This window comes from Melanotaenia boesemani, chromosome 14 (genome assembly GCF_017639745.1).
Source record: "Melanotaenia boesemani isolate fMelBoe1 chromosome 14, fMelBoe1.pri, whole genome shotgun sequence".
NCBI classification, from domain to species: Eukaryota; Metazoa; Chordata; class Actinopteri; order Atheriniformes; family Melanotaeniidae; genus Melanotaenia; species Melanotaenia boesemani.
The window spans coordinates 26,297,806-26,321,852 of record NC_055695.1 but is presented as its reverse complement, the minus strand read 5'-3'; the positions used below and the strand labels follow the sequence as shown (position 1 = coordinate 26,321,852).

Below are 24,047 nucleotides of genomic sequence, written 5' to 3'. Positions count from 1 at the left end.
CTGCTCGACAGCCACCGCAGCAGCTGCAACCAAAGAAGTATCTCCTCCCCTAAGACGGTAGGTTGACTTCATACCATGCTGAAAATGAAGTGCAGATACGCTACCAGTAAGCTGGATCATGATAGGCTATGTAATAGTGTGGTACAATGCCTTTTTTTTAATTGTGACGATAATGATAACACACAGAACAACACAGAACAAGAAAGGTGGACATCTAGCAGTTTGTGTTCTGTCTTCTTGGCATGTGGCTTTAAACTAAAGAAATCCACAGTATATTTAAACATGATGTTGTTCCTATGATTCTTTCCACCAATAAACAGATTTCAGTATGTCAACCACCAACTTTTAGGGTTGAATCAGTAAGATTAGGACCCCAGCAGATGAATCCCAGAAAAGTAGGATGGCTTGGAACGGATATTCTGGTCCCCCTCTTAGTTTTCACATGTGGAAGAAAAAAAAAAAAAGCTTACAGACCAGGACCTCAAACAATAAATTTTTCTTAAATCTTTCAGGAGCACAACAGGAGCGAGATCTCTCCATTATGTCCATTAATCTTTAATTCCTCTAAGATCTCTAACAAAAAAAAAAAAAAAAAGAAAAGTCTAGTTTATTTTTGCTGCCAGCTTTTTTCTACCCCTCTTGCCTGATAGCAGCTGGGAAAGGCTCCAGCAGCCCCTTGCAACCCTAAATTGGAATAAGTGGGTACAGAAAATGGATGGATAGATGGATTTTTCAACCCCTTGGGAACTCCTCCAAATTAAATAGTTTCTAAATGGAAAGTATCTTGTGGTTACTTAGCTTCTGTTATTGTGAACTACTTAAGGCTGATAGAGATCAGTTTTTTGGTGAATTCTTATTCTAAGGGGACACCAGAAAACTATATAAAAGAGACAAAAACTAATTCTGTTCCCCCATGATAAAAATAATACACAGCAAGGCCCACACACATATGTAACGAATATGAACTCAAACTTCTGAATCATTGAACAGAAACAGTTACTGTCCTACTTGAAATAAATTGCTACAAAATCCTAAGAGACAAAAGGAGCTGAAGAATAGCTGTCCTTATTTTGGAGAAAGTCTTTTTCTGTGGTGTCACATCTCATAGGGATGGATGCAAGCAATCTAATCGCCTGAGGATCATTCTGTTTAACACGGATATGTTCGTTTGCGAACGTCACAATATTGCCTTCATAAAATCTAAGACAATCCCATGAAATGTGCATATAGACAGATGTACACATAAACAAGCACATAGCCTGTTAACGCTAAGCAGCTACGACACCCCTTCCCAACTCATTTCTTCCCACGGAGTCAACAACATGAAATGTGCTGCTGCTGCAAAAGTCTAAGAAACTAATTCATAATTCTCTCACATGCAAACACGAGCTCCCTGTGAGGAGACAGATGCTTTAAATCTTTCTGACTGCTAGGAAAAAAGCTTGGGAAGTTTAATCTAATATGCAATATAAAGTTACTGCTTTATTCTACTATAAAGTTAATATTTGAAAAGGAGTGTTTTGTTCAGTCACCAGCAATCATCAGAGCAGCCCTGAGAAGGTAAAGTTTGTTTACAATTAGTCTTCCATTAAACTGTGTACTCTGGAGGTCAGACAGAAGATCTGATCACCTTTTCTTCCTCATAAAACATCTCACTTATACATTTGTTCCTTGTAGACATCTATCTACTTTGCATCTTTTTATTGTGAGGGTCTGAGCTGGTGATGAATGAGAAACACAGGTGGCATCAAAAAGAGTGGGTAAACCAAAGAAACGTTAAACAAAAGATCAGGGCCCTTAAAAGAGATCAAATGAACAAAACTGAACTAAAACTGAAGTTATAATGGTAACTCAGACTAACTTCAAATGAACTGTTTAAAATAAAAAGTAACACAAAATAAACCAAACTAACCTAACAAACAGGAATCAAAGGGGAACTTAAATACTGGCTGATCAGACCAGTCTACACATATGAGGGGTTAACAAATACTAACAGATAAACTAAACAGCAAAGAAACAAAACCCAACAGTTAGTTTAATTATTACTAAAACAAAAAAGAGGATTAACAAAAATAAACTACTCAAATCATAAGAACATATCTAAATAATTAAAGAAAAGAGCAAATGATCTCCCCTCTGGAGGAAGTGGTTTTGGAACAGGCCTGTGGCACTTCCTCTCCTGTAGTTTCTCCTGCCCCCCAGCTTTCACAAGTCTCCCCCCAGCACCGGTGAAAGAAAAAAAAAAGCAAGCTAAACAAATAAGCAAGAAAGTTGAAAATATAATAGTGCCTAATTGTGTGCACTAACAAAAAAGAACTAAAGCATTTCAACTAAGTTTAAACCAACTATGTAAACGAAAATAGTGTCAAGTGATGATGTAAATGTGAATATGCTGTGTATGGGGTTTCCGCCTTCTTCTGTGTGGCCGTAGGTGCGGCCATCACAGTTGTGGTAAAATCCACATGAAAGATTCAGTTTATAATTCTTGTGCAGATCTCAACCCTGACTGCAACCACATTTGGGCCTATTGTGGGTCGTTTTCTGGTGCAGTTATGTCACTGGCAAATCTTATGTGGGCCACTTGTGGCCTAAAGGCAAAAAGAAAATATAGATTTGGGCCATGCCTGGTGGATATGTGGAAATTTTAGACACACAAACCCTGAATCAACATTAACATTCAGAGCCAAATTTAGGCAATAACATGTCAGACTTGAGCCATATTTTTTACTTATTATCAGTAGAGTTGTCAATAAAACTACATAATGTATGTCAGGGCAAATGATGCTAATGGTATGTACAATACATTTTACATTTTATTTTATATATATATATATATATATATATATATATATATATATATATATATATCTATGCATATTTTATGTTTATAAAAAATGTCAAATTTTGTTTGTGAATCCAAAAAAGAAGTGTTTGTGACAGGAAATCAGACACAGGAGCAGTGTAAAAGCTTTGGGTATTTTTCAAAATAAAAGCCCCAGTGTTGATTTGCACTGTTGAACCATGAAAACATTTAGTTTTTAACTTGTCAGGGGGTCTCAGTGGTTTTTTTTCATCAGAGAAGATGCGACGTTTATCCTAGAAGTGGAGAATCACAAGATTCTCCACTTCTGTGATTTCGTGATCTCGCGGTGGACTGCACTCGTGGGCACTCCACACCTGACACGATCCCGGATAAAATACCACGCAGCGTAGGTCGGAACAAAACCGTGGTGCAGCTGTAATGTGACACACATGCACCTGGTATAATTCCGGTGTTAGATTTTCATATTTCCTCTGCATCTCAGCCAGCTGTTCCCATACAACCTTGATGACGCTTACATCAGTGGAAAAGCTAAAATGACAACTTTTCATATCCCAGCTATTCAGCATTAACCACGGCCCTCAAATTTCTAACCACACAAGACAAACCTTCTGCCCCCATGATGCGTTAAGTAAAAGCTGAAGTAACAAAATGACGTCATTTGTTCTCGCTATCTTAAAAACATAATGTTCTCTGTGCTTGTGGTGTCTGTAACAGCCTTTAGTCCAACAAGCGAAAACTTCAAAACAAACGAAATTTCCCTCCTCGACTGAAGTGGCGCTGCAGCAAGAATTGCTAAAGGAGAAGAAAAGACAAACATGGGAAAAGAAAACTTGGTCATCTATTAGTTTAATGCAAAGGAACTTTTTCTGCCACATAAGTCGTTGTCCACTTCCTGCATTTGGTTCACTTTCAGCTGAAAGAACTGAAACTGACATTTTTAGGTGGACCAGAGTTCGCTTCTTTCATCATTGTTTGGTTGCACATTCACATCTTACCAAACAAACCAGACTTTATGAGCAAACAAACCAGGATTCAAATCAGAATGACTGGTGTGAATTTACCCTTAAAAATTACATTTCCAAAAGGACCCAACTGATACATTCACACAGTGACGTATGCATTGGAGGCAACACAGAGTTTCCTGTATTTCAGATTCTTCCAAGTGTCTGATTCTCACAGCTAGTTTGTCCATCAGGTCGTGGAGTTCTTACGCAAGTCTCCGACTTAAAGAGTTAAACACTGAAATGACTTATTAGAAGTCCACATTATCAAAGTGTGTGTTTATGGACTGGATAATATTTAGTTGAGCTACTTTTTTATTCTACAAATGAATTCATTTAACTGGGACAAATAAACTTCATTTTAATGTTTGGCACCCTTCAGTGAAAATCACATTTGGAAAACTGCAGTGATTAATATTTGCTATTAGATTTATGAATAATCAGAAAAGAATTTTAGGCACTCATTTGAGGACTCATTTGCTCCTAATTACAGACTCCATACTGTGCAGGATTTAATCTTTGAGTGTATTTATGTATCTGCGCAAGTGTTAAATAACACTGGATGTGTCCAGCTGCTTTTGTCTCCCCTGGAACAGCAGTTTTCATTTGAGTCTGACATTTAAGTCCTGCTTCCTCCATCTGCATCCATCACCATTACTGCTGCTATACTTAACACACAGAGGGAGAGAATCAGAAAGATGGAGAGGCCGAAAGAGGCCAAGAGTGGAGGAAAGAGGGGAAAAAAGGTAGTGGAGGTGGGGTTATTTCTCCTGCTGAGTGGTTTATATTATTACCTTTTGGGAGCATGTTCCATGAAAGACCTCCCCATGTGCGAGTGTGTGCATACTTGTGCATGTGTGTATGTGAGTGTGTGTCAACAGGGGAAGCATTCAGTCTGCTGTAATTAAATGTCTGCTAGTGCTGTGACCCTGCTGAGCTTCAAACACAACTAATGAAAGAATCTTCCATTTCATCTGCCAGGGCTGCTACACAGACACACACAGCAACACCGGCTTCATGTCTTTCTCACTCACACTCACACAGACACAGATCCAAGCATGTGTTGACACATGCTTACACACATCTCAACTATTGTACCATAATACAAATGGATAAATGTTATGGAACACTGATCTTGGCTTCCACATCTCCACCTAACACCAGAGTTGTAATATATAGAATTCAGCTTTCCATGCAGCAGTGTGTACTCTGTAGGGTAGCGTATCTGTGTGTGTGATAGTAGTTGGTATGCAGAGTTGGTTCATATTCGTCTGTCTGATGCAACAAGCAGAGAGGAAGGGAAGGACATAAAGCCTAGAGCAAAGGATGGAAAAGAGGGATTGAGAGTGATGGATAGATGAATGAGCGAAGCCTCCATTGGATAAATGTCACTCAGGATTAAAGCGTTATGACAGACAGAACCCACCTGACTCACACACACACACACACACACACACACACACACACACACACACACACACACAGGCATGCACCTCCACAGGTGATAGATGGCAGGTGACTGCTGGTACCATGCATCTAGCCCTTGAGGAAAGCCTCCAGCATCGCCCCTGGCAACCGTAGCCTTCTGCCTCCTGTCTGCCCCTCCATCACTCTCTCCCAACTGGTTCTCCCCTGTCCTGCCCCTCCTCTCAACTACTAGAGATGGGTTACACTTCAGTCACATACGCTGTGCATTAAGCTCAGATTTATTTTAAGTCCTGTCTGTTACCGTTTGTTCTTTTTGCATTTTCTCTTGTAAAGCAAAAATCCAGTTACTAACAAGTTTTGACAGTTAAATGTACAGATCCTGCGATGGTCCTCATCAGTCGCTGAAACCTGGGAACAAGGTACCAGGATGGAAACAGCAGAAGAAGAGTGGAGCTAAGACTTTTTCTTTTTTCTTCAGGCAACAGAGGAAGAAAAAATGTTGTAATCCATCTCCTTTTTTTCTTTTCAAAGAAACAATTGAAAAGAACATGCCACAAGGAAAAACTTGCTTGTTTTGTATAGAAGATTTCAAGAAATGAAAATAAGCTCTTAATTTAATGGTTTCTGAACCAATTCACTCACTCAGACCTTTCATTACATGCCAGTTCCATCCTTTTAAAAGCATGCTGATCATTTAGAGTGAACACTGAAGTCAAGTGTAAAGGTTTAAGTAGTACTAAAGGTTAAAGTTTGAAGGCCAACAAGGCGTAACAGTTTAGTTCATTGATTTAATTATACACCAGATATTTAGATAATTAGCTTAAGGCCACTGAGAGCCGTAACAGCTGTCCATAGCAAAGTGAATTGTTCTCATGCGGCCCGCTTTGATTTTCAGTTTGTGACAGAAAGTTTTCATTATGTCTCATATTTCTCAGAAATGATGTCAGTGGCACAAAAGCAGCTGCCCACATCAACAACAGAACATAATCATTTCTTTTCAGCAGACCAGGATTGTTTGCAGTAGCTGCTAAAGTGTGAGGCGTTTCACTGCGCTCGAGATGAAGAAGCTCCCAGAGGCTCTTTACTGCAGCTGGGATGGCTCCCAAAAAACACTCAGCAGCACATGAGGGAACCCAGCAGTTACTCTCCAATTAATCCTGCTTCTAAACCCTACCGCTGAGTGTGTGAGTGTGTTTGTGCTTTCTTTACCTATCACAGGCTTGCTCAGTTGAAACACTCTCTTGTACCCACTCTCACTCACCAGTATGTGCCAAGAAAACAAGTTTCTGCTTAATTCTGGCAGTTTGATTTGATAAAAAAAAGAAAGGATTGTACTGAAGTCAGAGTACGCACATGATACAGACACAACTATATTTGTCAAAGTGGAACATGGTGGCTACAGAGCAAGATCAACATTGCTAAGTGGTGTCACAACACTGATTTGACATCTCAACCTGTGATTTCTAACTCTGGCTGTGCGTGTTCATATAAAGAGGCAGAGTTAGAACCAGATGACCGGTCATAAACAAGAAACACAGGATGGACAAACTGAAAACCTTCACAGCAGTGAGGAGCAAGGCAGCAACCAAAGCAAGTTAGATTCCCAGCCTAACATGGAAAATAAAATCATTGTCTGATGGTTGATCTTATGTGTCTTTGCATTATTTTTGCATGCATACATAATCTTGTTTGGTATTAAAAAAATAAAAAACATCAATAAAAACAATCTGAAGAAAAATAAATGATGAACTATATTTAGCTGCACTCATAATCTGCCTTATTTTCCAGTGGAAATACAACCTGTAACTTCTGGAATCTGCCATCCAGACTGGCAAGTTACTCATCTTTGTTGTTGTGCATGTTCCTGTTTTCATAAAAAATTGCATATAATATATATCTCTGTGTTTTTAAATCTTCACTAATACACTATAAATAAAGAATTTAACATCATGCATAAAAAGATGCAAAGTGGGTTTTAAGTAAACTCTGTTAAAAGAGGAGAAAAAAATCTGAATGAAGTTAAATTTAAAGTTTTATTTTGAACCAGGGACCTGAACTCTTTAAAGGATCTGAAGCTTTAAAACACCAGTGTTTCCCCAACCATTATACTTGGGGAGGGTGTCCTGACCCAACAACAGCACCCCACGCCAACCCTAAAAGATGAAGTTAATTTTACTTTCTATCATTGCTCAATTATTATCTTAGATTTCTTATATTCAATTATTTTATATTCAATTGTTGTTTTATTATTATTCAGGTTATTTTTATGTTGTACCAGATCCCAACAGAAGTAATTCAAGGTTCTCTTTCCTCTGGAACAGGTTTAGATTTTGTCCTTTTATTCTAAAAACTTAACAGCCTAATGTTATTTATCGTATTTACACAATGACATGTCATTACATCAGGTTGTGTCTCTGCAAGCGGTGCCATGTAAACACAGGTGGGCTACACTCCCACCGGCACACAAAAATGTCGCTCCCAGGGTGGAAATACTTGCTCTCCTGTGAGGAGTTCTCCTGCTCCGGTTTACTAAGAACAGCATGTCCATCATGGGAATGTGCGGAGCTGAACAATCAGAATCTCCTCATCACTTTAGTCACTTCTGAGGCGTAATGCAGCTTAAAATGGTCGTCTCACAATCAGCTTCCAACTCTTAATACTCGTAATCTATGTGTAAGTGTGGCTTTAAAATAGGGATGTGCACGATTAGTAACTAAGTTGGAGTGGTGCACATAGTTGACTACTTTCACTATGCAGAGACATGAAACTAATATTTACAGCAGTGGTTCTGCCGGAGTTTCCACATTATGCAGGAGAAACAGACTGCAGCAAACAAAGGGGAGTACGGCATTATTTAACTCAGCTGGACAACAAAGTCAGATGCACATGAATCTCGCTTACCACAGTTCTACCAGCGCAACGACGACTTATTAAACCACAAAAATCTTGCGCATCAGGAGCAAAAAGACCAGATGGAAAGATGACAAAAAATGACTCATGTGGAAGGCACACATTGATGTCATGACTCATCAGTTTTAATTAGCCTGACTAGTAGACTTAAAAAAAAATCACTTAAAATTCCCATCTCTACTTTAAAGTGAGCTAAATAAGACCTTAGTCAACTCTAACACAGTTAAACTGCTTTAATTGGCCCCGGTCATCTCAATATCTCTCCAAAACTCATCCAAGTTTTGTTGCACCTTTCTCCTCGCCACCTGCTGATCTGACCTGTATGACAAGGTCAGAACCAGTAACCTCACCTGTCTGTGCACAAGACTGTGAGCGTGCACGTATGTCCCGAGGCATCCGAGAGCACGCAGAACAAATTAGAGCTGAAAAATATGTTGGGAACAAACGTAGCTCGCTGCACATTACCGTCCCACACACACAAACTCACACCCACTTCTTTGTCAAGGTCACTTTAAAAAGCAGAAAGAAAAACTCTCAACTTGATCGTAGAGCAAGAGCAGACACTTCTGAGCAGACCTCGTTCAGTCACTTCTTTTTCATATCAGATGATAATGCTGTCCTCTTTAGTGGAAATTACAAGACTTTAGAGTGAAGTGCAAAACAAAACTCAAATCAGTTTGTTTGAGAGAATATATCTGGTTTTCCTCATCATGTCTGAACTGTGGTTTTCCTGCCCTTCCATATTGTTTCATGCTATATTGTCCCCACATCCCCACATCTGCATCTATATAACATTTTTAAAAGCAAGTGTTTAAATCAGCAAATACAAGGATTCATTCTGTAGCAACCTTTTGTGCTGGGTTGCAGCCAACAGGGCAGTTTACCCAAGTATCGTTTTGTTGGTTGGGAAATCCTTTTAATGTTAATAATAATGTTGCAACTTCATCCTCCAGCTGTAACACACAAATTTAAAGGGGTCTTTCATTTGGCCACAAAGGTTCTCGATGGATTTTGAGCTCATTTTCACATGTAACTGATCTCGTTATCCAGCCAGAATAAGCACATCTCTATTGACTATATCTTTTTTTTTTATCCTGTCAGTTTCATGCAGCAGATGAGGGTTTTTAGGAGGTTTCAGAGCTTTAAAAGAGTAAAAAAAACAGAACTCATTCCTCTGCAGTCAAGTTCATGGTTTATTTTAGAGAAAATGTATGTGTGTAATCAACAAAAGGCAGTCAGCTGATTTTAGCACAGTGAATCATGTTAGATGTGCACATCATAAAGGAGTACATTTTAAATGCTGCCGTGGTGTGGATGGCAGGGGTCATCCAAGCCCTACTTTTATCAGAGGAATTGCATTTCATTGATCACAGATACACAGTTTCTATAAGGGAAATAGGAGGATTTAATCATCTCTCCTACCTTTTTATTTCATCTCATACTTTTCTGTCCTTTCTCCATTTAATAAAAAAGCCTCAGTTAGCATGAGGTCAGTCTCAGTACCGTTGACTTTCTTCCTTCTCTCATCTTTTTGCTCACTATCTCAGCATCCCTCCATCTACCACAGGCTCTTAGAGGTAGAGCTTATTTCTCACCGTTGCTTTAGGTAATTGGACCCACTAATGATGGGGAACCTGCTGTGAGTGTGCACGTGATGTTGTATGTGCAGTGAGGCCCATAAGTATTTGACCAAGGACACACTCTTCAGTGTGTTTACATGATAGATTTAAAAATCAAGCAAATGAGATGTGAATGATATGACTAACGTCTTTAAGCTGTTTAAGGAAAAGAAAAGTTGGAATAAACATTAAGGAATATATCTCCTTTTTCACTGACTGGAAATGTAATGTACACAGTCTGCCCAGGTGTGGCCTGTCATCCTGTTATTTCTTGACAAATTAATGCAGTAAATGGTCTGAAGTGTTGATTCTAAGTGAAAGATGCAAAAAAAAAAAACAAACAAACAAAAAAAATACGTAAAGGAAAGGAAAGTAGATGATCGCAGGATTGTTTCCTTCATACAAAATCAAGAATGTTAGAGGATGTTGGTGCATTATTTAAAAAAACCATTAAGGCAGAGAATGTATTATTTCTTTGTTACAGATTGTAAGTTTTCCACGAATGTGTTTCCAAAAATATTCAAGCTATCTTGAACAGCACTTCTGTAATGGAGAAGGATTTGATTCAAAAAAGCAAAATACATTTATTTACATATCTAAAAGAAGAATATACATATATACACACAGGTAGCTACCCAATATATGAACAAATACCTGAATAATCAAGTCTATATGAACTTGTGTATTACTGAGTCTGTGTGTAAATACTTTGTTTGTGTCAGCTGTGTTTTCTGACAGTGCGAGGTCTGTGGAAATAAGCTGCTGGCATCCTGTTGACGTTAAAGCAGTTACCCCAACAGGCTACATCACAAGTTGTGTGTGCCACCGATCACACACAACTAAGCTCAGCTCTACTTCTGCGTAAATGTTCATCTACTGCTGCGAAAAAAAGAACCTGTAGCTCTCCAGAGCTCCACACTGTGAGCCTCCCTCTACTAAATACCTCCTGTCATCAAAAGAGGACGCACCGTAAACTTTTTCGTCATCATCCCTCCTTCAGTTCTTCATCTCTGAACACACACCAACACATTTTAGTCTAAAAGCCACATCTGACTGAAAAGTGTCAAAACCGTTTCGTAAATCCCCCCGTCTGTGTGTATAAGTGTGTGTATGCATGTTTGTGTGTGTGGGACTGCTGAACAGTACTTCTTTCAAAGCATTAGGAAATACAGGTAACACATGAAATCGCAGCAGTCCTCCTTTAATGCCAGAACAAAGTCTTCCCTTTCGTTTGTCATCTGTGCCAAAATACAGAATAAGTAGAAGTTGTTCTCTTTTTCTTCTCCATCTCTCTGTGTCTCATCTGGTGTAATGAACCCTCTCCATTCATCCACTCAGCCAGGGTCCTGGAAGAGAGGGATTGACGAAGGAGGACTGATGAACATCAGACAGTATGAAAAGGAAGAGGAAGCTCTGCCATCTGCTAGAGGGTCTCTCTATGTCTAACTCTTACTTATCTCCTCCTGTGTAAGTACTATCAATTCCACATCTTCTAAGCTCAAGCTAAAATAAATAGTTTGTCTTTTTGTGTATAAAGCTGCTTTGGAAATTACATTTAATGCTTTTTTAATAGCTTAAGAGAAATTCATATTCAGTATTTTGTCTCCTCCTTTTTCCGGAATAGATGAAATACAGAAGAACCAAACATGGAAGAAGACAGAACGGACGATGAACTGTTGACATGATAAACACAAAAGTTTTTTGGGTTCTGGCCGCGGTTTTTAGCCAGCTAACAGAATACCTTAGCTTTAGCCTGACTACCTCCGTTAGCTGGTTAGCTACCGTTAGCTTGCTAAGCTCTTAGCTACAGGCAGCTCAGAGTTTGATGGGTGTCAATCATCCACCCCCACCTTCACAGTCCCCCTCTCAGCGCCACCTCTTTGCCCATTTTTGGATTTTCCTGGAATGACAACACGCGTGACACTGCCAAGATGGCGACAGTGGGAACTGCCCAATGAGCTTTAATTCAGCTCTTCAGAAACCTATGGGTGACGTCACGGCGGCTCTGCCCATCTTTTATATACAGTCGAAGGTTCTGGCCTCGTTTACAGGTAAACAGTTTTGCCTGGATGAAACCATTAATGTTTGAGAACAGGCCCTAGAATGAAATTCCCTTGAAACACAAGGCCATGTTTACAACCGCGAGCAGCACGACAAAGAACAGCGATGGCAGAACTCTGTGTTCTGTTTGTGCTGCTGAATCAATTTAAGTTATTTGGTCTCCAAAAGCAAAACCTGCTTTTCATGCAACATGTATCATCATCAAAGATGCATAGATTACATACGGCAGATAAACGTTAGGGTTACCAAGAGAACCCTCTGGATAAGACCAGATGGGTCTGTATTGGGAAATGTTTCACCGCCCACTACAGACCAGGTAAGACCACTACATTTTTTCCAGTCCTGTTTGTGTTTTCGTCTGTATGGAATTTTTCTTTTTCTTTTTTCATTTCGCTGTTGGGGAAAATTGTTCAGCTTTGTGTGGAAACACTGACATGGCAACAATTTAAAGTTTACACATCACTACAAACAGTTCAAAAAGGACAAACTCACAATAAAGAAAAGGTGTTTAACCTTCTAAAACCTGAGGTTTCTCAACTGGAAGATGTTGAGAACCGGTGGCCAAACGGTGCCAAAATGTCCATTTTGGAGACCTCACCTGAACTTTCTTTACTAAAACCTTACTAATTTTGTCCTGCTTTAGTTTATAAATAGATAATATTCACATTTTATAGTTTGATTTGAAAGAGGTTTAGAGGTTAAAGAAATATTTAATTATCATAAAGAAATAAGCTGGGGCTCAAAGGGTTAATATAGTACAGGTGACAACAACAGTGTTTCCAGGTACACATTCATCACAAATCGGCTGCAGCTCAAAAACTACTTCTGGAGGTAAAGAAAACAGAAAAAGAAAAGCAACAGTGGGATCTGATATCAAAAACACTACAGGACATAGTGAAATTATCATACTTTTTTTGGTCATAGTCCTGTATTCCTTTGTAGTAGCTGAGCACTCAACACAGTCTTAGTGTGTGTTGTGAGAAAAGTGAAATAGAAAACAGCAGCCTGTCAAGCAACAAGTAAGAAATGTCCTTCCAACCCACCCTGCTTCCTTCAGCACAGCAGGGTGAGATTATCGACCTCTATTAGAGCTGGTGTGTGTGACATTGGGAAATTTTTCCCTTTGTGCAAATTATGAACATGGAGCAAAGTGTTGCTATGGAGACTGTAGTTAGTGATGTGGTGGGCAAAGCCACAGCAACTACAGTGGTGGAGAGGACTGAGCTGAGCATACTACAAGAATCACAAAGTACACAGTCTGTTGCAGCCACACACAAATACACACAGTCAGAGACTCGGCAAAGCAAATAAAAAGCTTTTACTAATGTATATTTTTCTTTCTGAGTTTTGAATGCTGATGTGGCATGATCACATTCTAAAGCTTGGATGAAGTTCTGAATGCATGGAAGCAGGAAGCAGAGGGAGGCAGTGCACAGAAAGAGAAAGAAGGTTCAGTGAGGGGTGTGAGATATCTTTCTGGAAATTAGATTGATCACACCTCCCTCAACTTCTCTTTTTTAGTTATTATTGTCCTAAAAAAACAGTTGGATAAATAAGAAAGATGTGATACGAGCAGATGTTGGTGAAAGAGTAGACAGCAGGGTGGACAGATAGATAGCCCACTTTTATGTGTTTATGGGTGAGAATAGCACAGAGGAACAGAAGAGGAATTACTGTAGAGGAGGCTGTTTGCTCTAAATATAGTTTTAATGCTGGGAGAGCCATGTTTGGAAAGCATGTGTCACTATCTGCTACCGAGTGTCAGTTTTGTCTTCCGTCACCCAACATCCACTTTAGGCTTCCACAACAACAACAGCAGACAACCAATTCAATTCAATCTCTGTCTGATTGGAGGGAACAGATCTGATTACCTCTCATGGAAGGCACATCACACACAAACACACGTACACACATGCTCAAAATGCAGTTGTTTGCGCACTAGCATTCCCCAGGGAAAGATATCAGAGTAAATGGCTGCAGTGATTGTGCCAGATAGACTGGATGTGTGCATAATATCCACACGAAGCAGATAATGTGTTTGCTAATCGCACACCAGAGACAAGCAAACACACACTCACACACATCTGCACACCCAAACACAAAAGGCTAACAGCTGCACAGCTATAACCCTTAACCACTCTTTTCATGCTGTTGGTTGCCAGCTACAATCTACACACACACACACACACACACCCCCACACAACCTCGGGTAAATCCCATTGTGCGAGAGCCGTGATGTTTCAGAGTTGTGTTGACATTTGACTGCATGTGTTGACAGCCGCGGAGGTTATTAGAACTTATAATCACAGTCGCTGTCACATCATGGAAGACAGACAGGCATCACTGGGTGTTTTATTTGAGCATTTAATGGTTTTATAAATGCTATGCTGCATGAAGAGATGACAGAAGTCATCATCTGCTGGGAAAAGTAGGGGGCAAATTCCAAAACAGGAGGTGGATTTAGACTTCAACAGCATTCAAATGATTTACTGCTTACCTGTTAAAGTAGTTACTCCCTGTTTGACCAGTTTTACCAATTACAGCTGCCATTTAGCAACATTGGGTAGATAGTCATTTAAATTTTTTTTTTAATTTGATGTCTTTTTAAATGTTTTATGTATTTCTCACTGTTCAGCACTTTGGTCAGTAAAATGCTTTATAAATAAAGTTGGCTTGGCTTGACTTTCTAATGTGGATAAATACTGCTTGCATTTATTTTTTCAGCTGATACAGACATGGACTAAATCCAACCTTGACCACGATAGACTCTGCAGCTTGTTAGCAAACCAATCTTACAATACGTTCACACCACAGGAAAAAGTGACCCAAATCTGACTTTTTTTCTTACCTATTTGTGGCCCATATCTGATTTTCTTACAAGTTTGAAGAACACATATCTGATGTTTTCTACGCAGCCTGTTTTCATATGTGGTCCTAAATGAGATGCATATCTAATGCTTATCAAAGTGAACTGAGTTTAAAGTCATGTTGTATTTCATCCATTTTTTTAAACTGTTAATTAATAATACAATGTTAAGAAATGCAAAAAGGCAGAACTGGAAATTGAGGACCGTCTGTGGCATGCACATAACAGTCATAATGGCTGAGTGTGAAATCGGACTGCCTCCTCTGCATTAAAAGCTAGTATGTGAAAGTACTTCCGCTTCTATAGGAGTATCCACACCAGCCAAATTCTAGTTTATCTCTGAAAGTTCGTTTGGGGAGGTTTGAATGTGCAACCAAACTCTGATGAGGATCAAAGAAGTAAACTCTGGTAAAACAGAACCAAAACATGTGCTGACGGAAACATGATCAACTCAAGGTTGCTAGGATCTGATGCATGTTTTGCTCTGATGTGATGGAAATAGAAGTTGTCCTGCTTTAACCAATAAATGAACAAGAAGGGCTGGGCAATATATTGAGATTTTCAAATATATCGAAACTTTATCAGATGCAATATAGAAGGAGGGAATATCGTTTATATCGAGATAGCTCAATATAAACTCGATATCTTTTCTTTTGCATTTTTGCACAGCTGTATTTTTGTTATGGTCATTGAAATTTTTCATTTATTTTGTTTTAGGTGCATTTAATTTAATATAAAGCTACTTTAATTTCAGTCAACTGTTTTAATGCACATGTGCTGCTGATCCTTATTAAAAGTGTATTTAGCACTGAAGGCTGTACATTAGAACTGTCTCTTGGGTTACTTGACCCCCAAAAAATATATCAAGATATATATCGTATATCATGATTCAGGTAAAAAATATCGAGATATAAAATTTGGTTCATATCGCCCAGCCCTATGAATAAGTTTTCTTCTTTGTTGTCTGTCATGACAAATATGAGAAACAATGTTGTACATTTCCACTTGGAAAGGAGATCAATGTTTGTTTTATGTTCACATGGAAGCCATCTGAATAATAATGAATCGAATCATGATGTGCCTAAGGATTCCCACCTCAAGTCAAGGTAATGTCCTATCCCTCTCCCAGAGACATAAAAAAAATCATGTATGCCTTTATTTCTTCTTAGTTAGACTGCTGCAATTCTTTGTATATGGAGACTGACTCACCTTTTGGTCACGGGCAGCTGGTACAAAGCGCAGCCAGCTGACTTTAAACCAAATAAAGAAAACTGAATCATTTCTGTTTTCTGTTGGCCTCCCTCTATTGGCTCCACTTACTTAGAAATTATTTATTTCACAGTTTTAGTATTAGTCACAATTGGTCTAAATGAGCTAGCTACATCTTTTACATTAAAATACTCAAGCTAAAAAGCCAACCAATTGGATGCTCATTGATTTTCCAAGATTCAGTCATAAAAACAGATGTGATCATGCCTTTGCAGCAGATGCTAGTAATGTGTGGAACAACCCAACTCTTCATGTACGCACTGCTCACACCTCCAAAACCTCATTTATGTTCCCTTTACCTACGTCAATCAATACATCCATGTCATATGTTGTCAAACGCCATTGTCCACATGCTCTCAAGTTTCCTTTACATTGGAGTGGTTGCTAGGCAATACATCGACTAGAGGGCTGTGCAGCGTTTAGAGCTCACTTCTAACTTCCAACATCAGTTTCAGAGAATAGCAAACATTGTGCCAGTTAAGGAGGTGATGGTAATATAAGTGCAGAGGATGATAATTCAATACATTAGAACTTTCTTCCGGTTGCTGGTTGAACTTAAGCTATACTGTACAACCCTGCCCCCCCTGGTTTCTGGTGGTACTGCTCCATTTGCAACATCTATGTACATAAAAGATGTAGATGATGGACAGAAGGCTCTGTCTGTATGCGTTTTTAAATGATAAGCCAGCTCAATACTAGTATTCAATACTAGCTTAAATTTTTTGTTGTCACTTGTCTTTATTAACCAATTTGTGATTTATCCACATTTGATCTTTTGACTTTTAACACTAAAAGTGTCATTTTATCGTTCTTGATTTAGTCTTCAACGCACAGCTCTTTAGTGTAGCAAAACTACATTTGACAGAAGTGCTACACGGTGATGTCAGGACAATTTTCTTGCACATTAAAAGTGGGAATTGCCATTCAAAGAAACATCCATGGTTTATCACACTTCATTAACAAGGTAGGTGCTGACATGTAAAAACTAGAGACAAACCGTCTGCAGCTGCTTAAGCTCCTCATAAATGTCAAACTGGCTTCTTACTCTAATTTGACATTCACATAAAAGAGTTTGTACTGGCAGACTGTCAACTCCATGTTTTGTTAATAACAGAGAATATAAAAAATGTGTCTTTAAGGAAAAAACTTAGCTTTTAAACTAATTAACAAGCATATTCTCCAGCATCCTGCTGGAGCTGGCTCATCCCCTTAACTCTGAGGTCGCATCAGCAGAGAGAGAAATAAACAGCTCAGTGATACAAGGAGAATGGAGAGGTAGAGTGTTTTAATCTCTTTGGATTTATCTAGGATTAATTAAGATTATTATACTTCAAGAATCTCATCACTGACTGATTCCTTGTTAAAGAAAGCTTTAGATATTCAGCTCAGGTCATGTAAATGCTAAAGTTCAAAGGTTATCTCAAGCTTGTCATGGTAATTCAATTCAGCTTGAGTAAAAAGGGCTCTTAGAAAAATGACCCTGGCTCACAAATGAAACATAATTGTGTGTACCAAGAACACACGCATGCACATGGACTCACACACACACACACACAGTGATGCATTGACCGAGCTCACAGCGACGGTACGATTAATGTGAGACACGAAGCACTCCGATAGTTTTTTCATCACATTCTTCACCGCAGGACTGTGAAACAAAGGGCTGAGATTAAACAGCTCTCATTCACATTGACTCATTAGTCTTCCTCACTTGGTCTCTTTTCTTCATGATCAGTCTGAGCTCTGTGTCTCACTTTTCCAGGACAAGGTCATGTAGGAGTCTGAGGAGTGAAAGGAGGATAGAGAGGGAAGAGGGAGAATATCCTGCAGGGATTCTCACAGCAGTAAAGCAACCGTTTATACCCGAATGACAAACAGCAGTTCAGTAAATCTATTTTCATTCAAATTTAGGCTCTCCCGTTGGACAGAAAGTAGATGGCTGGTGAGAAAAATATGTGTGTGCTGCACATAAACAGGGCTTTCAGGTCCTATACATGAATCACATTAACAAAGTTTCCTACTCCCAATGCACGTTTGTTGCTTGTGTGTGGCTTGTGATTGCCTTTGACTTTCATCACCCAGCACCAAGTGATTGTATATGTGTGTGTCTGTGTGCGTATGTGTGTCAGGAAGAATGACCCAGATCAGAAGAAAGATGAATGCATCCTGTGTGAGCAGAGTTCGGTGAGCCTGTGGCTAAGCTAATTCTTCATACCATTTGTACAAAAAAGAGACACAATTAGAGACAAGACACCTAAATATAAGGTGAACTGTGGGTGAAAATGTGTGTGTGTGTGTGTGTGTGGGAGAGAGAGAAAGAGAGAGACAGAAAAAGACGGAAAGAATAAACCCTCAAATCTCAAAGCTAAAGTCTAACCATTCGTCTTCCATCTCATATGCTCTTCTGGGCTTCAATCCCAGTCCCTGTGTGTGTGTAAGTGTGTGTGAAGGCGTTTGTGCGCGTGTCTGCATCCTCCAAATATGGAGAGCAGTCTAAATGATGAACATGATCTCCATTGCAGCAGAACAATACTGTCTTCAAATAGGACATGAGAGGCATTCAGCCTTCCATCACACACTGTGTATGGGCGAACCAGTGCTTGTTTGCAGGCGCGCCATGTGCAATGAGGCATCTGCTGCAGGTGATAGTGAGCGAGTGTGATTCTGTGCGGTTGTGTGCATCCATTAAGTGTCATCCCCGACAGTGTCTGGAGTTTTCACAACATCAATCAGATGCTTATTTAGAAAATGCTGGGCGTCACTCTACTAGTCGAGCAGGTGGCACCAAACAACAGGGTGATGGCTCCTAGCCAGCAACCCCCCCACACCATCCTCTAGCATCACCTCTGCTCTGAAACCACCCAGACATGCTCTCATGCACCTGCTAGCTACCTGTCTATGGGGGTTGTTGCACCAGATTTTTTTTTTTTGGATCAACCTATAAAGCAGTATCCCTGCACCTGTCTGTCACTGTAGCTACCTGCTGTAAGGTGGTACCCCTGCATCTGTTTCTTATAACCCAAACCAAAGGCATCTGCAAATTTAAGTACAACTAACAAAGAATTCTAAGAAAAAAAAAGTTTTTGACATTTTGATAAGTAGAAAAAGGAAAAGCATCACTGTAAATAACAGAGTGAATGATGGCTGAATCACTACTAGCCACAACAAAGCCAGGGTAGCCTGACTTACTGACTTCATTCTTTCAGTCTGCTGATTTTACTGACTTTACTTAAGTTTAACTTTCCCGAACCGTCTCTGATTGTGGTGTTGTACTTACCTTTTCTCTTTGAGTCCCGTCTGACGCTGCTGGGCCTGACCGCTGGCTGTAGCTCCGTCTCTGTTGACATCCTCAGGCTCCAAGTGGGCTAGACTCGGCTCCGCTTGGCTTGTCTGGGATCCGCCAGGGGCTCTGAGGGTCCAGTTCACAGCGTCAGTGCCGGCTGTGAGTGCGTGGGCGCCGGGTGTGTGCGTCTGGGCGCCGTGTTTGTGAGTGGGCACACAGGCTCATGGGAGAGGGATGGGCTTTAGCCCTGACACAACATCCCACACACACCCACGGAAATCTGGGGGGGACAAAACAGGAAGAAACAGGTTTTGCTTTTGTTAGGTTGTACTTGCTCTTAGCAGGTGAAACCTAGCACGATTTATCGGCAGGCACAAGAATGAGAATGAGCTTGTTTCTGATCTGCCTTGAGTAGATGTTGCCCATGGTAACAGACTGGAGAGACCTGCACTACATGTCATGCTTCCTATCAATAACATGGCTCAGCAAGGACATTTACTGAGGCTCAGTCCAACCTCTACAGTCTGCTTCCCTCTCTAATCATTCAGTAATTATTTAAATAGGCTTAAAAGTGCAGATTATGAATCTTTAATCAAAAGTTTTAAATCTGATTTTGTGTAAGTATTGATCAAAGAAAATATAAAGATGGTCTTATTGGCATGATTTCCACCAAGTTAACTGGGTTAATCTGGGTAATCATTTAATTACAAAAATTGGCACATTTTAATACACATGTCCATCTTTTTGATCTAAAGTGAAGGGGGCCCAAACTTACAAGATCCAGGTTACATTCTATTTTTTCTTAGCCGCTGACACTGGTTGCACTTCCTGGGGCTTGTCCAGAGCTCAATGGGAGCTTCTGACCCTAGCATTCTGCCTCTTCTCAGCCCATCTGCTGCTACTTTATTCTGAAGCGTTGACTGGCAGTGACTGCATATTCTAGCAGCCAAAAACACTCAAATTCACACTTGCAATTTATTAAGTGAACAAACAAAACCAGCACATTTGCATGCATGCACATTAAAAGAAAGGCTCTTTTCTTACTTAGAAATACTGAGGTACAAAGACGGCATGAGACAGCTGCAAGGTGATGTGCCACATAATGAATCTGACTACCCTCTGAGCTGCTCGTCAGCTCTTCTTAGACTATCAGTCCTGACCTTTCTTTCCTTCTCTGCCTCCATCTAACAGCGGCTGAGTGCGGACTTGAACAAAACCAAAAAGACTGGTGTTTCTTGGGGACAAGGGAAATCTCTCACATTTTCTTCCTCCCCCTCTCCACGGTGTTTCAGCGTGAATAGGAGGCCCCTGTAAGCCTCGGGCGAGAACAGATGAATTGAGAGGCTTTTAATTTGCTGCAGACGGAACAGAACAGAGTCCATTTAATTCTGCCAGCAGAGGCCATGTCGGCAAAATGCTGACAATATTCTTTATCTGGTCCAAACACACTGGAAAAGTGTGAGTCACTCCAATTACAGGCATTATCAGCAGCACTGTTCCACCAAATGGATGGAGAGAGAGCGAGTATGAAGAGAGAGGGGTTAGAGGAAAGAGAAATGAACAGAGTGGAAAGAAAGTGAGGGGTGGCGAAACATGGAGTGGGTGAGTAAGATAATGAGCAAAGGGGTAAAAGGGGAAAGAAAAAAGCCAGAGGAAGTAAAATCAAAAAAGACAGGATGGAGTTAAGTGGATGCAGCTCTAACCCCGAACATATCCACGTCTGTACTCCCTCAGTTTTCAGCATTTCCTATTCTTCCAGCGCTTAAGTTTTACAGCTAAAAAAACACAGGTAATTCTCAACCTGAACCAGAAAAGATGAGATTTGGATACCCTCTCAGTGCCTAAAAACATAAATAAGACCTTCCATTCTATAAACATTAAAAAAAGAAATTCAAAGAGGAGAATTTGCTTAACCAAAACTATATCAAGACCAGAAGTCCAGCCTCTCCAACCATCACAAGCAAACCAAAAACTTGTTCTGATAAAAAAAAAAGAAAAAAAAGAGAGCAAGAAACAAGACTTTGAGGCTGAAAATGAATAAGACTCCTCATCAGACTCCAGACATATGCTGATTCCTCCTGAGACTTGAACAAGAAGCTTACATCCAAAGCTTTGGTCCCTGGAGAAGGAAATAAGTTCACTTGTTAAAAAATAAAAAAGCCAATCATCACATCATACAAACATGTAAGCAAAGCCAAAGAAAGAACTTTGCAACCAAAATGCCATCAGGAAGAGTGTGGTGGTGGTTCGACCTGGAATCGGCTCACGTGCTAAATGTAGCATTGCAGCAGGATGTGAACATGGTTTAGTGTGTCTGGATTCAGACAGCAATCTGAAGCCATACCAGAGGAGGCAGCGAGTGGAGGAGAGGGAAATGAGCTGTAAATTGGACGTCCGTAACTGGTGCGATGCCAACAGGCGCAAGTGGGTGATGTGCAGATCTAGATGTGTGTTTGTGTCTGTGTGAGTTCACTTTTCTGTACAGTACAGGATGCGTGTGTGAGTGTGTTTGTGACTCCATAAATAAGATGCTGCCAACAGGAGCTTAGTGCCCAGAAATCATCTGCAGCTACAGTAAAGCGTGCCAGAAGAATGGGAAAAAAAAGAAAGCAAGAGAGAGGGGAAGGAGGGGGTGCCGGCTCTCTATCCTGCTCTGCTTTCTGCCACCTTCTACTCTCTCAGGGTAATTGTGTTCTGTCCATCAGGCTCAGAGTTAGATTAGTGGCTCTACTCATTCAGCTTTCCTGCCATCTCAATAATGAATAATCATAGAGACCACCTCCACGTTACTTTTCTCTCTCTGCGTGTGCTCTGTTCGTCTCCCCCAGACGCACTCGCTTTGGTGCTACCTTTGTATCCTGACACCACCGCCTTATCAGGAACTTCCGACTTATGTTTGTTGATGAATAACCATGATAGCCGTCCGCGAAAGGTTAGCATGTGTTATGTTCTGCCATGGATCAGATGTTTAAATGAGAAAACTGTTTTTCTTTTAGCTGTACTGCATACAGACTTACACAAATGTCGTTTCAGGAACCCCAAATGGTTAAAAGCACTTTTAAATGTCAGCTGACAGTGCGTACAAGCAAGTCAATGAAAGAGTAAATGTCAATAAACGTCTGTTTTACCTAAAAGTGAGTAGAAACCAAGGACAGAGAACCTATCAGTTTATGGGCTTTAGTAGATAAAATATGTGTCCACTCACCTCCAGCAGTCCAATCAGCTCAAGAGACAAAGAGCAAGGGAAGAATGAAATAGAGCACAACCGATGAGAACAGAAGAAAGGGTAAAAGATCAACTAATGGAGGTTAGAGGAGATGACGTGCTTAAGGGTGAATGAGATAATAGACTCTCTGTGTGAGTGTGAGTGTGTATCAGTGCACTGGGCAAGGCAGAGGAGGACACAATAAAAAGTCCTGAAAACATGCGCTGTGGGTTGAAGTTCAGTGTCATGCCAGATATCTGCCACATATCACTATACTTTGCCCAACAATGAAAATAAAAAACAAAAACAACCGAGGTGGCTTGTTCACAATCTCACATTTCTGAAGAGATTAGTAAAAGTTTTCTTCCCCTGGTTCAAACGTATGTGACTTCTTATGTGAGCATAAGAAGAAGTGGTATTGCATAAAACTAATTAAAAAAAATGATCTGAGTGTGTATTTTTTTTCTCCACATTTTTAGGGTGAAAAAGTTACACTTTAGCATAGAAATCAAAAAGGTTACGCAACTACTGCAGGAGAAAATGGCTGAATAGTAGGCTGTGATTTAAAAACTTTTTTTTTCAGTGTACATCCCTAGTTGGTGTAGAAAAATCATTATTTTCAATTTATCAGCAGTTGTAGGCTCTTGTAAGCCCCTGCCTACTACAAACAAAGCAAGAGATGCAACAGTTGCATTTGCATGATTGCACTCATTAAACACAACTCATTCCTCATATTTTACACTGAAACACACACACTCACTTCCACACACAGGCTTACAAAGTAACTGTATCATCCTGCAGGTTTAATCAACAGTTGTGATTTCATATACTTGTTGCTGGTGTTGTTGCTCATGTTCTGTTTTCTTCCTATGGGTGCTCCTGATGATTCTCTGCTTTGTTTTCTTATAGCAGCTGTAGGATGTTTTCTGTAAATTATTTTTCACAAATGTAACTGCTGACTGTCCGAGTTTGTACTGTTCAGTTGTTGCTGTTGCTTTTTAACTTTTGTGTCTTTGCCTCTTTTTTTTTCTCTCTTCACTTTTCCCTTGAATATGAAATTTGGCAATAACCAATAAAAAAATAAAGAATATTCAACTATCAAGGTGAGCCTCGCATCCACAAAGCCTGATTTCCTTTACACTGTGTCAATGATGCTCTCTCTTTGCATAGCAAATTTGTTCAGCACATGATCATCATTCTGCTGTCATGATGCTGGACAGGACAAGATAAAAAGAAAAAAAAAAGAAAATAGGAGAAAGCTATTTTAAGATGTGAAGTTTTCTCAGTAAAGAGTAAAGAAATTGGAGCAAACTGGAACGGTGATATACTTGGGAAGACATGTACAGTTTCATGATAAGCTGTATCCACCTGTTGAGCATGGAGGTGGATTCATCATGGTTAATGGCTTGCAGTGCAGCAAGGGGAATATTCTAATTGGTTGAGGGCATGCATTCAATTAAATAGCAAATTCTGTAAAGTTTTGCAGATGAAGAGAGGGTGGCCTCTACAATGAGATAATCTTAAATACCCTTCGAAATCCGTATTAGGCTACCTCCAGAGACACAAGCTGAAGGTTTTATC

At 39.9% G+C, this 24,047-nt stretch overlaps 1 protein-coding gene and 1 long non-coding RNA gene across 14 annotated transcripts in view; both read right to left on the bottom strand.

Moving 5' to 3' along the window:
- Nucleotides 1-24,047, bottom strand: part of dab1a (DAB adaptor protein 1a) — a 92,413-nt gene that overhangs the window by 38,196 nt on the left and 30,170 nt on the right. For all 13 annotated transcript variants that reach the window (XM_042005290.1, XM_042005288.1, XM_042005292.1 and 10 more), the window contains exon 2: nt 19,256-19,541. In XM_042005290.1, the coding sequence (XP_041861224.1) occupies nt 19,256-19,325 (70 nt within the window). In that variant the 5' untranslated portion in view covers nt 19,326-19,541. The remainder of the gene's footprint in view (nt 1-19,255; nt 19,542-24,047) is intronic.
- LOC121652518 lies at nt 4,452-9,010 on the bottom strand. Its single transcript, XR_006012623.1, has 3 exons — nt 8,932-9,010; nt 5,714-5,725; nt 4,452-4,464 (listed from the first exon to the last, which is right to left on the bottom strand). It is a non-coding gene; the product is annotated as an uncharacterized LOC121652518 (long non-coding RNA).